Source organism: Aquarana catesbeiana, linkage group LG03 (genome assembly GCF_042186555.1).
Source record: "Aquarana catesbeiana isolate 2022-GZ linkage group LG03, ASM4218655v1, whole genome shotgun sequence".
NCBI lineage: Eukaryota > Metazoa > Chordata > Amphibia > Anura > Ranidae > Aquarana > Aquarana catesbeiana.
In genome coordinates, this window is record NC_133326.1 from 731,701,895 (window position 1) to 731,719,762 (window position 17,868).

General features: G+C 42.3%; 1 protein-coding gene across 1 annotated transcript in view; it reads right to left on the reverse strand.

Moving 5' to 3' along the window:
- Window positions 1-274: 274 nt before the first annotated feature.
- Window positions 275-17,868, reverse strand: part of LOC141133825 (asialoglycoprotein receptor 1-like) — a 29,365-nt gene continuing 11,771 nt past the window's right edge. Inside the window, exons 7-10 of the mRNA XM_073623386.1 lie at window positions 14,078-14,152; window positions 11,285-11,436; window positions 879-985; window positions 275-654 (exon numbers count right to left, since the gene is read on the reverse strand). Coding sequence (XP_073479487.1) covers window positions 465-654; window positions 879-985; window positions 11,285-11,436; window positions 14,078-14,152 — 524 coding nt within the window. The 3' untranslated portion in view covers window positions 275-464. The remainder of the gene's footprint in view (window positions 655-878; window positions 986-11,284; window positions 11,437-14,077; window positions 14,153-17,868) is intronic.

A 17,868-nucleotide genomic window follows, 5' to 3' on the forward strand; every position in this document is an offset into this window, starting at 1 on the left:
AGCTGCCACTTCACTACTGTTAGTGGGAGTTGAGGTATACGTTAAATGCTTTATACATTTTGAGGCCTATATGCTTTAGACATACTACATGATCTATGGCTGCATGGGAAGCTGGGAAGTGACTGACTTTAGTCTCTGCTGGGTCATCTGCTGATGAGGTTTTATTAAAATAATGGATATGGGAGTCACTGAAGAGCCATGGTTGGCAGTTGTGAGAGTGTTTCCCATCCCTCACTTTTTGTGTGAATAAACTAGCTAAAGGACAATTGGCAGGTGGAGTTTAGTTGTTTAATAAATTGAAGGCTGGAGATAGGGTGTAGACATTTTGAGGAACCCTCATCACAAGGTACTCCAAGTTCCAGAGTGCCCAGCAGGATACATTTTGCTTTGTTATTAGATTCTCCATCACTGCAGTATGGTGAAGGAGTAATGAGGAGATGGAGATATCAGGAGAAGTCTATAGGTCACAATGTCTTCTTCTCACAGACATATTGGTAACTATTGGAGCAGGAAGAAGAGCTCCAGCTCTCTCCGTCTTCCAAACAACCACAGTTATCACGGTGGAGTACAGGGAATAATTCAGAGCTATCCCAGAAACGTTCAAAGTGGAGGTCACCGTCATCCCAGATAAAAGGCTCCCCCTCTTTCCAGAACCTGCCGGAAAAAAAAAGGACATTAGTCACTGGGTCACTTGGCCACTGCTGATACTGACTGTAACTGTTGACAAAGTCTAAAAAGTCAAAGCAGGTGACTTTTAAAGCTCGATTAAAGCCTACAAGTAGACTGTTTTAGGTAAAAGGTCCAACATCTGCACAGAAAAGGGAACATTGTTTTGTTTATTGAAGGTAATGTGAGAAGGAAGAAGATCAGTGTCTTACTTTGGAGATCTCTCATAAGGTGTGCCGTCCACCCACTTCCAGATTTCCTTATCATTTGAAAGACCGATCCACAAACTCTGGGACTGTGCAATGTCTCGTAGAAAATTCTATATAAAAAAAAAATTCACTACATAATATTTTATATAATCCCCATAAGAGCTTACACTCTAATGTCTACAACTAGAACAAAACGACTAGTAGAGTAGTGTGGGTGTAGTTAGCTTGCTCTTCCATGTGTTATTGTAGGAGTACTGATGACGAGTGGGCACTGGGCAGGATGTCTATCAGTCTTTCTGCTCCGCCCTTGATGTTCCTTCTGTAGTTATGTTGTCTAGTTTTGTTGTGTATTGATTGAGCATGGGCAGAAGGCCTCTCTCAGGGTTTCTGACCCAGTCTTTGGGTTCTATCTGTGGCTACACTGTTTAATCTTGCTGTGTATTAATGAGAAGTGGGCAGAATTTGTCTTTATGCCCCTTGTTTCTTCTGTGGCTGTCCTAGTCTTGTGTATTGATACAGAGCAGGTGGAATTTCTCTCTCAGTCTTTTTGCCCCAGTCTTAAGGTTCTATCTGTGACTACATTGTTTAATCTTGTTCTGTATTGATGGGGGGGGGGTGTTCATAATGTCTCTCGGTCTTTCATAATATCTCTCAGTCTTTCTTTCCCATTCTTTGAGTTTTATCTGTGACTATATTGTCTAATCTTGTTGTGTATTGATAGAGGGTGGGCAGAATGTGTCTCCCTGAATCTTTCTGCCACAGCCTTGATGTTACTTCTGTGGCTACATTGTCTAGTCTTGTTGTGTATTGGTGGAAAGTAGGCAGAAAGTCCAATCAGTTCTTTTTCCCCAGGCTTGTGGTTCTTTCTGTGGATATGTTGTCCGATCTTGTTATGCATTGATGGGGAGTGGGCAGAATGTTTCTCTCAGCCTTTATGCCCAAGTTTTGGTGTTCCTTCTGTTGCTGTATTGTTTAATCTTGTTGTGTATTGATAGAGAGTGTGCACGATGTTTCAATGTGTATCTCTTAAGCTTTCTTCCCCAGCCTTGGTGTTCCTTCTTTGGCTATGTTGTCAAGTTCTGTTGTGTATTGATGGATAGTGGGCAGAAAAATCTCTCTCAGACTTTATGCCCCAGCTTTGGTGTTCCTTCTGGGGCTATGATGTCTAGTCTTGTTATGTATAAATGGAGAGTAATGCCGTGTACACACGACCGGACTTTTCGACAGCAAAGGTCCGACGGAACGAATCCGTCGGACAATTTGATCACGTGTGGGCTTCATCGGACCTTTTCTGTCAAAAAATCTGACGGACTTTAGAAATAGAACATGTTTCAAATCTTTCCGATGGACTTGAGTCCTATCGAAAAATCAGTTCGTCTGTATGCTAGTCCGACGGACCAAAAATGACTCTAGGGCAGCTATTGGCTACTGGCTACGAACTTCCTTATTCTAGTCCGGTCGTACGTCATCATGTTCAAATCAGTCTGACTTTGGTGTGATCGTGTGTAGGCAAGTCCGTTTTGTTGGAACTCCATCGGAACTCCGTCGAAAAGTCCTTCGGAGTCCAGTCCGTCAAAGTCCGCTCGTGTGTTCGTGGCATAAGGGAAATGTCTCTTTCTGCCCCAACCTTGGTGTTCTATGTCTGGATATGTTGTTAGGTCTTGCGTTATATTGATGATGGGTGGGTGGAATGACTTTCTTAGGATTTTTGCCCCAGCCCTGGTGTTCTTTCTGTGTCTGTGTTGTCAAATCTAATGCCGTGTACACACGGGTGGACTTTTCGGCATCAAAAGTCCGACGGTCTTTCCGACGGACCTTCGACGGAATTCCGACGGACTTTCAATGGACTCTCTAACAAACAGACTTGCCTACACATGATCACACTAAAGTCAGACGGATTCATATGTGATGACGTAAGACCAGACTAAAATAAGGAAGTGCATAGCCAGTAGCCAATAGCTGCCTTAGCGTCATTTTTCGTCCGTCGGACTAGTATACAGACGACCGGATTTTTCGACCGGACTCGAGTCCGTCGGACAAATTTGAAACATGTTCCAACTCTAAAGTTTGTCAGATTTTCAACCGAAAAAGTCTGCTGCAGGTCCGATGGAGCCCACACATGGTCGGATTGTCCGCCGGATTCGGTCCGTCGGACCAGTCCAGTCGTAAAAAGTCAGCTCGTATGTACACGGCATTATTGTGTATTGATGGATAGGGAGTGGATTATCTCTCTTAGGATTTCTGCCCAAGCCTTGGTTTTCCTTTTCTGGCTATGTTGTCTACTCTTGTTAGTGTGGTGCTTAAGTAGGTTAGCTGGGGACTGGAGGGGGCAGCACAAAATAGTACAAAGAAATGGTCATTGCCCTCACCTATAACTGGCCTTTGCAGGAAGGCAGGAAGGCAGGAAGGTGCACATTGAAAGGCAATGCATTGAAAATAAAATCAAAGAAATTCCAAGCTCAACTTACCGACCAGCCTGCTAACCAACCGAATTGTCCTGTCTAACAGTATGCATTCAAAACAGGAGTTTAGTCTACACCAGTGGCGGCTGGTGCTCAAAATCTTTGGGGGGGGGGGGCGCAAACAAACTGAAAAATTCTGAAAAAAAAACATCAATTGCAGCCTCTCTGTGTCCATCAAATGCAGCTACTGTGCCATCAGACAATGCCACTGTGCCATCAATTGCAGCCACTGTACCCATCAAACACAGCCACTGTGCCATCAATTGCAGCCACTGTACCCATCAAACACAGCCACTGTGCCATCAATTGCAGCCACTGTACCCATCAAATGCAGTCACTGTGCCCATCAAACGCAGCCACAGTGCCCATCAAACGCAGCCACTGTGCCCATCAAACGCTGCCACTGTGCCATCAAATGCAGTCACTGTGCCCATCAAACGCAGCCACAGTGCCTATCAAACGCAGCCACTGTGCCCATCAATGCAGCCACTGTGCCCATCAAACGCAGCCAATGTGCCCATCAAACGTAGCCATTGTGCCCATCAAACGCAGCCACTGTGCCCATCAAATACAGCCACAGTGCCCATCAAACACAGCCACTGTGCCCATCAATGCAGCCACTGTGCCCATCAAACGCAGCCAATGTGCCCATCAAATGCAGCCATTGTGCCCATCAAACGCAGCCACTGTGCCCATCAAACACAGCCACTGTGCCCATCAAACACTGCCACTGTAACCATCAAATAGTGCCAATGTAACCCCCCGGCCCGCTCTCTGTCTGCCCGGCACTTACCCTGTCTCTGTCAGGCAGCGGGTGATGGCGGCGGAACCTTGCAGCGGCTCCTGTGTCCTCCATGCGTCTCCTCCGCTCCTCCGATCTTAGCACCTGTCTTTTCAGCCAATCAGGTGACAGGTAACAGACCCACGCACCTGATTGGCTAAGAGGCGGTTCAGTGTTAGGAAAGCGAATATTAATTTGCTTCTCTAACACACCTGGGTGAATTGCAGGTCACGTCTTTTGAAGCCTATTAAAGCCTATGGCTCTAATCAGGTGCTTAAAAACACCCCCCGCCGCTGTAATTCAGGCGCCCGGAGTCCGTAAAGGGGCCGGGCGCCTGAATAGGGGGTGGCTACAACGGCCCTGGATAGATTCATGCAATGCATGAATCTATCTATTATACACAGAGGGGGTGGCTGGAGAGAGGGGACGGCACCCGTGCACCCTTAAAGGACGCACCGCCACTGGTCTGCACACATTTGCAAATACATGCGTAAGCTACAGAGCCCCATCAAGGCACCCCAATATTTTCTGTAGTCCTAACTCTAAACTTTGAGAGCTTCCACAGTAGAAGAACATGTATTATAATGTATAGGCAGAGGGCAGGTGAGCCTGGAGGGAGCCCACCCCTTAAGGGCACAGGGGCGCACTGGACACCCAGCATAGAGCATAATAGCAACAAAGGTGTCCAATGTGACCCCTCACCGATATTCCAACACTACAAACAAATGGCCACTCTCAAAATTTTGAGATAGGAATACAGAAAATAGACTCGTGCAATTTGTTTAGTTTGACAAATTCGTTAATTCCGAAATTCCCAAATGTCCAAATTTTTCAATTTCCGCAATTTCCAATTTTCTGAATTTCCGAATATTCAAATTTCCGAATTTTCAAATTTGCGAAAATTCGGAATTTCGGAATTTCGGAAATTGGAAATTACAAATTTCGGAGATCGGGAAGTTCGAAAATTCGAAAATTCTAAATTTTGTAAATTTGAAAATTCAAAAATTTGGAATTCGAAAATTCTAAAATAAGAATGAAAATCTGAAAATTCAAAAGAATGAAAATCTGAAATAATAACTAACTAATAATAAATATTAAATTATAACTATTGGAATTTCCTTTCAAATTTGTCTGTTTGTGAGCGTAACAAGTACGAATTTATCCGAAGTTACAAATTATCTGAAATATCGAATGCCGTATCTAAATGAATGGAACGTAATGATCTAATAATAATAGATAACAATAATAATAATAATAAAACCTTTTTATTATTATTATTTATTATTAATTTGTTCCATTCCATTTGTTTAGATGCAGCATTCGTTATTTTGGATAATTCGTAACTTCGGATAAATTTGTATTCGTTACGTTCACTAACAGCCGAATTTGAAAGGAAATTCCAATACTTATAATTTAATAGTTAGTTATTATTAGTTAGTTATTATTTAGAATTTTACTGATTTTATTTCTTTTTTTCAGATTTTCGGATTTTAACATTTTTGAATTCACCAAAATTCAGAAATTCGGAATTCGAAAATTTGGAAATTCGGAATTCGAATTTTTGAATTCCGAATTTCCAAATTTCCAAATTTTCGAATTTTCGAATTCCGAATTTCCGAAATTCGGAAATTCAAAAATTCAGAAATTCAAAGTTTCTAAAATTTGAAAATGTGAAAATTTGAAAATTCGGAAATCCGAAAATTCAAAATTTGGAAATTCAAAAATTCAAAAATTCGGAATTCGAAAATTTGAAAATTCAGAATTTGGAAATTCGGAAATTTGAAAACCTGATTTTTCAGATTTCTGAATTTCTGAATTCCGAATTTTCGAATTTCTGAATTTTCGAATTTCTGAATTTCCGAAAAAAGCAAAAAAAAAAAAACGAATGAAAAGAAAAACGAAAACGAACCAATTTTTTGTCAGTGCACATGTCTAACAGAAAACACCGGGGTGCCTTGACGGGGCTCTGTAGTTTACGCATGTATTTGCAAATGTGTGCAGACTAGAGCTGCACGATTAATTGTTAAAGAATCAAGATCACGATTTCTCTGCTCAAGCCGACAGCTGTAAAAAAAAAAAAACCTCAAAAAAGAGGCAGCTTGCGAAGTTTCTCACAACATCTCGAAAGAGAAACATTGTAACATTTTGCTCTTTTAGATCAAAGGGATGAACTTTGGTCTGTAAATGAGGTCGGTTCAACCACTTAAAAGGGTTGTAAAGGTTTTTTTTTTAATAACAAACAAGTTATGCTTACCTCCTCTGTGCAAGGGTTTTGCACAGAGTGGCCCGATCCTCCTCCTCTGGGGTCCCCCAGCAGTGCTCCTGGCTCCTCCTCTTCTGAAGTTCCCCCTCCCCCCACGGAGAGCCACTTTCCATGGAGGGGCACTCGTGCGGGCGCGCTCCCGAGTCCAATGGCTCCCGCTGCTATCAGTCTATCCAATGAGGACCCGAGACAGCGGCTGGACCTGCTGTGCTCATCCCCGTCTCTGGAACGATCGTTTTCAGGTAGGTATAAGGGGGGCTCTGGGGGGCAGATGCACCACAGAAGGTTTTTCACTTTAATGTATAGAATGCAAACCGCGAGGGTTTACAACCCCTTTAAGGATTAAACCTTTTTTGGCATTTGTTGCTTACATGTTAAAATCAGTATTTTTTTGCTAGAAAATTGCATTGAACCCCCAAACATTATATATATATATATATATATTTAGCAGAGTCCCTAGAGAATAAAATGGTGATTGTTGCAATATTTTATGTCACGCTGTAGTTACGCAGCGGTCTTTCAGATGTAATTTTTTTTAGAAAAAATACACTTTAATAAATTTAAAAAAAAACTACACAGTAAAGTTAGTCCAATTTTTCTGTATAATGTGAAAGATGATGTTACGCGGCGAGAATCGTGATCTTTATTCTAAGCAAAAGAAATTGCGATTCTCATTTTAGCCAGAATGGTGCAGCTCTAGACTAAACCCCTGTTTTTAACGCATACTGTTAGACAGGATCATTTAGTTGGTCACAGGATGGTCGGTAGGGTTGCCACCTTTTCTTCAAGTCAAACCGGGCACACAGCAATTTTTTTTTTATAATATAAACTATACATAGATTTTGCTATTAAATAACATTAAATAAAGTTAATAACAAGAGTCCCCCTTTACATCAGATTCCACAGAGTCCCCCTTTACATCAGACTCCACAGAGTCCCCCTTTACATCAGACTCCACAGAGTCCCCCTTTACATCAGAGTCCACAGAGTCCCCCTTTACATCAGACTCCACAGAGTCCCCCTTTACATCAGAGTCCACAGAGTCCCCCTTTACATCAGACTCCACAGAGTCCCCCTTTACATCAGACTCCACAGAGTCCCCCTTTACATCAGAGTCCACAGAGTCCCCCTTTACATCAGACTCCACAGAGTTCCCCTTTACATCAGAGTCCACATAGTTCCCCTTTACATCAGACTCCACAGAGTTCCCCTTTACATCAGAGTCCACAGAGCTCCCCTTTACATCAGACTCCACGGAGTCCCCCTTTACATCAGAGTCCACAGAGTCCCCCTTTACATCAGAGTGCACAGAGTTCCCCTTTACATCAGACTCCACAGAGTCCCACTTTACATCAGAGTCCACAGAGTCCCCCTTTACATCCAAGTCCACAGAGTTCCCCTTTACATCAGAGTCCACAGAGTTCCCCTTTACATCAGAGTCCACAGAGTTCCCCTTTACATCTGAGCTTGCAGAGTTCTCATTCACTGTAAGGGGGGGACTCTGCAGACTCTGATGTAAGGGAGAACTCTGGGGACTCTAACATAAGGGATGCTCTGGGAACCCTGATTTAAGGGGGAACACTGAGAACTCTGATGTACGGAGAGGACTCTGATGTAAGGGGGAACACTGTGGCTTCTGGTGTAAAGGTGAACTCTGATGTAAGAGGTGCTCTGAGAACCCTGATTCCCCTTAGTGTACTCACTCAGAGTCAGGAGAGAGAAGGCGGGTGACTTCAGTTACAGACGGGGATGGATGGTGAGCTCACTCACCCTTTGGCAGTCAGCACCTCTCATCCAGATGTATCTGAGGCTGCTGGACTTCAAATTTCCAACCCCTGACTTTCCTTTTCTGAAGCACAGTGCCGGGGATTGGAGTGTGTGCAGACACAGAGGGGGAGGGGTGGGAGGAAGAGGTGCAGATCGATCCCTCTCTCCTCTCCTGTCTGTGTGTGTGGGGAGGGGGGATTGTTAGCGCTGGTTTTGGGTAGCGTGAAAGAGAATGTAACAGACACTCTCAGTTTAGACAATTGCAGCCAGCAAAGGTGCTGGGAAGCCATAGTCCAGTCTGAATAATGTGTCCAGGTGTCAGGCAGTCTGAAACCCGGACGCATGATTCCAAACCTGAACTGTCCAGGTGAATCCCGGACAGGTGGTGACCCTACAGGTCGGTAAGTTGAGCTGGGAATTTTCTCTGGTTTTGTTTTGCATGCGTTGCTCTTCCATGTGCTCCTGACTTTAAAGGCCAGTTATAGGTGGTGGTGGGGGGGCGGGGGCCATTTGTTTTTACTGTTGGAATACCAGTAAGGGGGCCCACTGGGAACCTTTGCTGCCATAGTGCCCTATGCTGGGTGTCCAGTGCGCCCCTGTGCCTTTAAGGAGGGGTGGGCTCTCTCCAGGCTCACCTGCCCTCTGCCTATACATTATAATGTACGTGCTTCCACTGTGGAGGCCCTCAAAATTTAGAGTTAGGACTACAGAAAATATTGGGGGGCCTTGACGGGGCTCTGTAGATTACGCACTTATTTGCAAATGTATGCAGACTAAACCCCTGTTTTTGACGCTTCCTGTTAGACAGGATAGTTTGGTTGTTTGCAGGTTGGTCGGTAAGTTAAGCTGGGAATTTCTCTGTTTTGTTGAGCACAAAATACTAGACTTAGAGGGTAATAAAGTATAAATCCAGCCTTGGGCACGGGTCATAGTGTCAGGAAGATATCATACTAGACATGTGCAATTCGATTACTTCCAAATTCGTATTTTAACAAATTTTGACAAATTTATTCTTTCCGAATTCCGAATTTCCGAATTTTTCAATTTCCGAAATTTCCAAATTTCCGGATTTCGGAAATTTGAAATTTTGGAAATTCGGAATTCGGAAATTCGAAATATCAGAAATTGGAAAATTTCGGAAATCGGAAAATTCGAAAGTTCAAATTCAGAAATTCGAAATTTCAGAAATTCAGAAATTCGAAAATTCGAAAGAATGAAAATCCGAAAATGTGAAATAACTAACTAATAATAACTATTAAATTATAGGTATTGGAATTTCCTTTCAAATTTGGCTGTTAGTGAACGAAACGAATACGAATTTATCCGAAGTTAGGAATTACCGTATTTATCGGCGTATATCAGTGAAAAATTGCGGGTGCGTGTTATACGCCGATCCCCTGCGATCCCCCGCTGACTGTGAGTGGAGCGATTGCCGGCCGCCGATATACATAGATAGCCGAGTTTGAAAATGGCGCCGCCGGCGCCGAGATACTTAGCCGTGACTTGCGGCGGCTCTCGGCCACTTTCGGCTCCATTCGTAGTCCCGCCCGGGAAGGGGCGTGACTGTGAGCGCAGCGAGCGCCGCCCATATACAGATAGCCGAGTGTACTCAGCTAGGTTCGACTAGCTCCGCTTACAGTCACACCCAGTCCCGCCCTATGATGGACACACAGAGACTGGGCGTGACTGTGAGCGGAGCTAACCGAACCTAGCCGAGTATACTCGGCTATCTGTATATGGGCGGCGCTCGCCCCGCTCACAGTCACGCCCATCCAGGGCGGGACTAAGAGTGGAGCCGAAATTGGCCGAGAGCCGCTGCAAGTCACGGCTATGTATCTCGGCGCCGGCGGCGCCATTTTCAAACTGCAGTGACACTGACAAGTCACTGCAGTTTAACTGCAGCCTGGGCAAGGCTGCAAAAGGACACAGACAAAGCTGCAGATCGGCACTGACAAAGCTGCAAGGCTGCAAATGGACACTGATAAGGCTGCAAATGACACCAAGGCTGCAAGGCTGCAAATGACACCAAGGCTGCAAATGACACCAAGGCTGCAAATGACTGCAAGGCTGCAAATGACACTGGACAAGCATGCAGATGGACACTGATAAGGCTGCATTGATGGGCATTTAAATGTAAGTTTTTTTCCTTAAAACATTTTTTTCCTTAAAATTCCCTCCTAAACTTGGGATGCGTGTTATACGCCAGCGCGTGTTATACGCTGATAAATACGGTATCTGAAATAACAAATGCCGTATCTAAAAGAATGGAACGTAACGATCTAATAATAATAAATAACAATGATAATAATTTTATTATTAATTTGTTCCATTCCATTTGTTTAGATGCGGCATTCGTTATTTCGGATAATAAAAAGCACTTAACTAATCTTTTTTTCTTTTGTAGAATTCTCCTTTAAGGGGTGTGGCAGGTGGGTGTGTCCTATGCCTACATTCTTTTGTTAATAGGTGTCCCTCATTCCCATTTCAAAAAGTTGGGAGGTATGGTATAGACATGTGCACTGACAAAAAAACTTGTTCGTTTTCCTTTTCGTTTCATTCGTTTTTTTGCTTTTTTCGGAAATTCGAACATTTGAAAAATTCAGAAATCCGAAAATTTGAAATTCGAAAATTCGGAAATTTAAAAATCTAAATTTTCGGATTTCCGGAAAAAGCAAAAAAACGAATGAAACGAAAACGAACAATTTTTTTGTCAGTGCACATGTCTATACCATACCTCCCAACTTTTTGAAATGGGAATGAGGGACACCTATTAACTAAAGTATGTAGGCATAGGACACACCCACCTGCCACACCCCTTAAAGGAGAATTCTAAAAAAAAAAGGTTAGTTAAACCCATAAGTGCTTTTTTTACCACTACAGTCCCTTTATATTGGCTATTGAAAAGAACATGAATGGATGATGGAAATAAACAGAGCTTTGCCACATACTCTAATTATGAAGATCAGGACTTCTGAATTTCTCAGTTTCATCATCTGTGTACTTGTTTCAGGTCAACGGCAATGTTGCCAAGCTATTGTACCCAGAGGTAGCATTTACAGAGGGAGGTCAGCAATGGCAGCCCCCATGTGACAGGTCTATTTATGTAGGGGCACCACCTACACATTGTTATGCTCACCATCTCATCCAGGCTTGTGATGACCACCAAGTGACCCTTCTTATCTTCACAGTGTTTTTTGGCGTAATTCCATGGCCTCGCGTTCCGGGAGAGGTAGTAGCAGTTTAGGCCAAAGTGTGTCCATTCTGAACCGCACAATGGATCAGTGGTGCCTGGGAGGGGGAAAGAGAAAGAGTGTAGGAAAAAAGAGAAGAAATTGAGGAGAAGAGGAGAAAAAGAAGGGAGAGGAGGGAGAGAGATAGAGAAGGAGAGAGAAGGGGGAATGAGAATCACAGGTATTTGTCTCTGTAGACTATTGTAGTTGACAGAAAAACTGGAAGGGTCTCGTTATGTTGGAGACCAGCAGGTGGATTTTTCTCATCTCTGTTTCTATTAAAGCTGACCTTTCATCAAAGGTTTGTAAATGATGTATGCATCGACAATATAATTAATCCCTGTAGCTGGAATAGCTTAATCCTGGTAGAGAGTTCATTCTCTAAGGGTGGAACCCTAAATATATTCCTATCACACTCTTTCCTGCATACGCCTTGGATTATAAGGGGGCTGCAGCAACAGCCAGCTAGTTACCCGGTGCCAACATAGAAGAAAGTATGTCACCAGTAGAGTTTGGGCCGAACATTGGCTGTTTTCCCCCAGTTTAGGGAACACCCAAATTTCCAGGGTGTTTGGCGGGTGTTCGACCCGCCGAATGCCCTGTAATGCACTGCACGCTGCACAGTGCATTCTGCGCCCTTAGAGTCTGGTAGGGATTTTAAGGGGAACACAGCAGCCCCCCTCATGAACCATACCAGGCCACATTCTCTCAACATGGTGGAATGTGGTTCCCCACCCCAAAGCACCTTGTCCCCATGTGGATGGGGTCAAGGGCCTCTTCCCCACAACCCGGGGCGGTGGTTGTGGGGTCTGAGGTCAGGGGGCTTATCGGAATCTGGAAGCCCCCTTTAAGAAGTCCATAGTACCCATACCCATTCACCAAAAAAGTGTCAAAAAGTAAGAGAAACACACACACAGTTTTTTCCTTTATTAAAAAATAAAAAAACAATTCCCCCCAATGTAAATCCATCATCAATCATGATGCCCGCCGTGGCCGCCAGCCCTGAGAAAGAAAAGAAAAATGCTCCGCACTCATTGACGAATGCCTCCTCTGCTGTTTAACCATTCTTATTTAGGTAGGGGCCACCTAGCGACGTCTCCTGGTGCCACCGCCTCCTTGTGATGTCACTGACTCAGCATGCAGCGGTCCGTGATGTCACAAGGGGGGGCGGTGTCACCAGATGATGTCACCAGGGAGCCCGGCCCCTTACCTGTATAAGAACTGTTAAACAGCAGAGGAGGCATTCGGCAGTCGGGCATCAATGAGTGAGGAGCGTTTTTTTTTTCTTTTTTTGGGTCCAGCGGCGCGGCGGGAGTCATGATTGATGATGGATTTACATCTGGGAGACATTTTTTATTTATTTTTTAATAAAGGAACTGTCAAAACTGTCTCTGTGTTTTTATTTCTTTTTGACACTTTTTTGGTGATTGGGTAGGGGCACTATGTACCCCAAACTCATTCACATGGGGGGGTGGGATCTGATGTCCCCCTTCTTAAAGGGGGCTTCCAGATTCCGATAAGTCCCCTGCCCACAGACCCCAACAACCACAGTCCAGGGTTGTGGGAAAGAGACCCTTGTCCCCATCAACATGGGGACAAGGTCTTTTGGGATGGGGGGACAGAGCCCCCCCTACCCCAAAGCACCCACTCCCTCATGTTGAGGGCATTTAGCCTGGTATGGTTCAGGAGGGGGTAATCTCTGTGCTTAGGGCTAGGTACTTTTTCACTTTTTTAAATTATTTTTAATGCACTTATTGGGGGAGTGGTGTTGGGAGGGGGTTGTGGATATAAAACCCAAAGGGTGTCACTATTGCATTTGTTTTGAGAAAGGTGGGATGTGCCCCAATGAAACGTTGACTTTAATAAAAACACATTAGAAATTTCTCCTGTGACAAGGCCTGTTGAGCTCACCTGGTGCCTACTTCATATTCTACATACCTCCTTCAAGGGTTGCACCTTGACCTCTATACCCATATGCTGTGGCTCACTTCTACATTGCATATACCATAACCAAATTTTTCAGACTTACACAAGCAAATCCAGTTTTTCCAGGCCATTGTTTGAGATTCACAACCCAAAAAAAGCAATTGGGGGCTAGTCGGGGATTTTACTCCTAACACAAAATGATCTGGTGCCTTGTATCTTTGAGGAAAGATGAACTATAAAATGCATGATTATTATTTTTGCACAGTTACCTGACCTAAAGCACATAAAAAATGGTTCTTTATTGTCCTGAGAAAATAAATAAAGAGAACGTATATAAAAATGACTGCACTAAAACTTGAGAACAAGCATGTTTGGCAACCGGCCCAGGTTGGCCGGGACAGTTCCACATCTCAGTCTTCCGTCCTGATGAAGTTGTGTCCCAGGATCAAGGCATCATCCTTATTTGAGTTTCTGAGCATGTGCAGTAACTCATAAAAAGGGTATTAACTTAAAGGTTCACAGTCATGCTGGGCACTTCTAACTTATTTATAGGTTGGACCACATGGACACAATGGGTGGGATCTGGGTTGGGCTGCCAAAAAAAGGTGGATGTGTCAAGTGTTGGTTGGGGGTGGGAGTGACAGTGTCATTGGATTGGGACCAATATTTTGGTAAGTAAGGATCAATTAATAACTGTGAAAAAGTCTGTGGTTCAGAGAAAATGAAGGTTTGGAGGGTAGGTGCCCTGATTCCCGAAATAGGAAAAAGCATACCATTTGGGTTGCGGAGTCCATCTGTTAGTTTCCCCACCGCGCCCAAAATCCTCTGATTGTCACTGGTAAGGGAACCTGTAATATGAATAATGAAAAGATCAATATGTCTGTGTCTTCTTTAGTAGGGAGGGGGCATTAAGGATTTAGAAGAGAGGAACACCGGAAGTATCCCCCAATCTATTGGCTCCTTGTGAGGGACCTTTAACTTCATTGTGAAAGGCCAACTCTAGTTGGGGAAAGTTTAGATTCTCCGCCTGGAATAATGGATACAGGAGAACAGTTTCCACTCCCCTCAACATCTGCTCTAGATGAGTCTGATCTGTAAATAGCAGACATGTGCAATTCGTTTCGTTCTGAATTAGTTTTTTAATTAATTTCGACAAATTCGTTAATTCAGGAAAACAACCGAATTAACGAAAACCCGTTCAACAAATTTTTCTGAATATTTGTAAATTCAAATATTCGAAAATTTGTTAATTAGTTCATTCGTAAATTCAAAAATTCCTTAATTCGTAAATTCGTAAATTCAAAATTTGAAAATCCGAAAACCTGAAAATTCAAAAATCTGAAATAATTACCAACTATTAAATTTATAGCTACGGGAATTTAATTTCAAAGTTGGCTGTTAGTGATCGTAATGAATACAAATTTATCCGAAGTTACGAATTATCCGAAATAACGAATGCAGCATCTAAACGAATGGAACTTAACAAATTAATAATAATAAATAACAATAATAATAATAAAAACTTTTGATTATTATTAGTTATTATGAATTAGTTCCGTTCCATTTGTTTAGATGCGGCATTTGTTATCTCGGATAATTCGTAACTTCAGATAAATTTGTATTCGTTACGTTTACTAACAGCCAAATTTGAAAGGAAATTCCAATACCCAAAAATTCGAAAATCTGAAATAATAACTAACTATTACATTTATAGGTGCTGGAATTTCATTTTAAAGTTGGCTGTTAGTGAACGTAACGAATACAAATTTATCTTAAGTTACGGATTATCCAAAGTTCCGAATGCCGCAATGGAACGTAACAAATTAATATTAATAAATAACAATAATAATAATAAAAAAGACTTTTTATTATTATTATTTATTATTCATTTTTTTCGTTCCATTTGTTTAGATGCGGCATTTGTTATCTCGGATAATTCGTAACTTTGGATAAATTTGTATTCGTTACGTTTACTAACAGCCAAATTTGAAATTAAATTCCAATACCTATACATTTCTTAGTTATTATTAGTTAGTTATTATTATTTTGAATTTTCAGATTTTCGTTCTTTCGTATTTTTGTATTTATTTTCTTATTTTCGGATTTCCGAATTTCCGAATTTACAAATTTACGAATTTACAAATTTACAAATTTACAAATTTACAAATTTCTAAATTTACAAATTTTCAAATTTTTGAATTTACGAATTGCGATCATAACGAGTGACCCGAAAAACAAAACAAAGAAATGAATGAAACAAAAACTAACACAGTTTTGCACTTGTCTCGTAAATAGTCATTTATGAATTGCATAACTTTATACAGGCTGAACAAAATCATCTCATATTCGGGAAAATAAAACATTTTTAGATTCATCTGATTGTATGACTAATTTGCTCGTCATCATTGGTGACATAACATTGTTACCAGAAGACAAAGTGGAGAAAGATGTCTTCTGAAAGGACACAGACAGAAATGAATCCCTCAGTGGAGGTCCTGCTCCTTACTGGTTCTATGAGAAAAGTACTTTTATTTTTGTTTGCTTCCCTGTTAAAGAAAATGGAACTTGTTTCCTGGAAAAAAACTCTCCCTACTGGGGGCACTAGAAAAAAACAAATTACAGAAGATCTAATCCTGCTTCATTCCATCCATAAAGTGGAAAGTTTTGGCTTCCAAAAGGAGATTGCATTGTGTTGAAGAACATTAAACTGCCCAGTTTTCATAAAACACTCAAACATCTTGTAGGGATGGTGGCAACACCACATTCATGCCCATGGTTTTGGACAGCCAGATGTTTAAAACATTTGGTCATATATCGATATCTTCCTACTTTTGTACTCTGTTCCCCCTTGTTTTATTTTTTTGTGTACACATCTGTTCTATAACTGAACATTGACCTCATTGATCTCTATGCCTTTTGGAGTTGCACATTCGGCTTTTCGATTGGGCATGGCCATTGAAATGACACAAAGTATTCGTGGGTTGGATTATTTGATGTGTTTTAAGACTTGCCCTTCCTCAGGGAAAATCCATTCGATCTTCACAATGACAATAAAAAATGTGTTTTTTTGGTTGTTTGTTTATTATCACATTTTCCATTTTCATCATGAAAATCCAGCAGATTTTTCCCTGAGGAAGGGGAAGTCTTGAAACACAGCGGTCATGTGGGCATGATACAGTCTTCATAAGGTGAATTGGCACTATATCTGTAGTGTTTTCAGATTTATATATTGTCCTTTGTGCCATATTTTTGGATATACAACATGATATATACTACTCAAATAGGAGGTGCAACAATCCATGTTCTATGTTAATATACACTCACCAGTCACTTTAATAGGTCCACCTTGCTAGTAGCAGATTGGACCGTATCAGTATCATAGATACAACAAGGTGTTGGAAACGTTCCTCAGAGATTTTGCTCCACAGTGACATGATAACATCACACAGTTGCTGCAGGTTTATCGGCTGCACATCCATAATTCCAATCTCCCGGTTCCACCACATCCCAAAGGTGCTCTATTGGATGAGATGTGGTGAGTGTGGAGACCATTGGAGTACAGTGACCTCATTGTCCAGTGGTGAGATGATTGGAGATGATTGGAGCTTTGTGACATGGTGCATTATCCTGCTGGAAGGAGCCATCAGAAGATGGGGACACTGTAGTCATAAAGGGATGGACATGGTCAGCAACAATACTCAGGTAGGCCGTGGTGTTTAATCCATGCTCAATTGGTACTAAGGGGCCAAAAGTGTGCCAAGAAATTATCGCCCACCCCATTACACCCCCACCACCAGTCTGAACTATTGATATGAGGCAGGGTGGATCCATGCGCCAAATTTTGACCCTGCCATCTGAATGTCGCACCTTTAATTCAGACTCATCAGACCAGGCAACATTTTTCCAATCTTCTATTGTCCAATTTTGGTGATCCTGTGTGAATTGTAGCCTCAGTTTCCTGTTCTTAGCTGACAGGTGCGGCACCCGGTGTGGTCTTCTGCTGCTGTAGACCATCTTCTTCAAGGTTGGATGTGTTGTGTGTTCAGAGATGGTATTCTGCATACCTTGGATGTAACGAGTGGTTATTTGAGTTACTGTTGCCTTTCTATCATCTGGAACCAGTCTGCCCATTCTCCTTTGACATCAACAAGGCATTTTCCTCCACACAACTGCCGCTCACTGGATATTTTCTCTTTTCCCTGCCATTCTCTGTAAACCTGAGAGATGGTTGTGTGTGAAAATCCCAGAAATACTCAGACCAGCCTGTCTGGCACAAACAACCATGCCATGTTTAAAATCACTTAAATCCCCCTTCTTCCCAATTCTGATGCTCGGTTTAAACTTCAGCAAGTCGTCTTCACCATGCCTTGATCCCTAAATGCATTGAGTTGCTGCCATGTGATTGGCTGATTAGCAATTTGTGTTACCAAGCATTTGAACAGGTGTGCCTAATAAAGTGGCAAGTGAGTGTATACTGCATTTGTGCTTTAACTGTGGTCAATAAAGTTTTCTTGAACTTTTTATGTGCTGTTTTTTGGGATGGTGACCTAAAAAGTCCATGCCA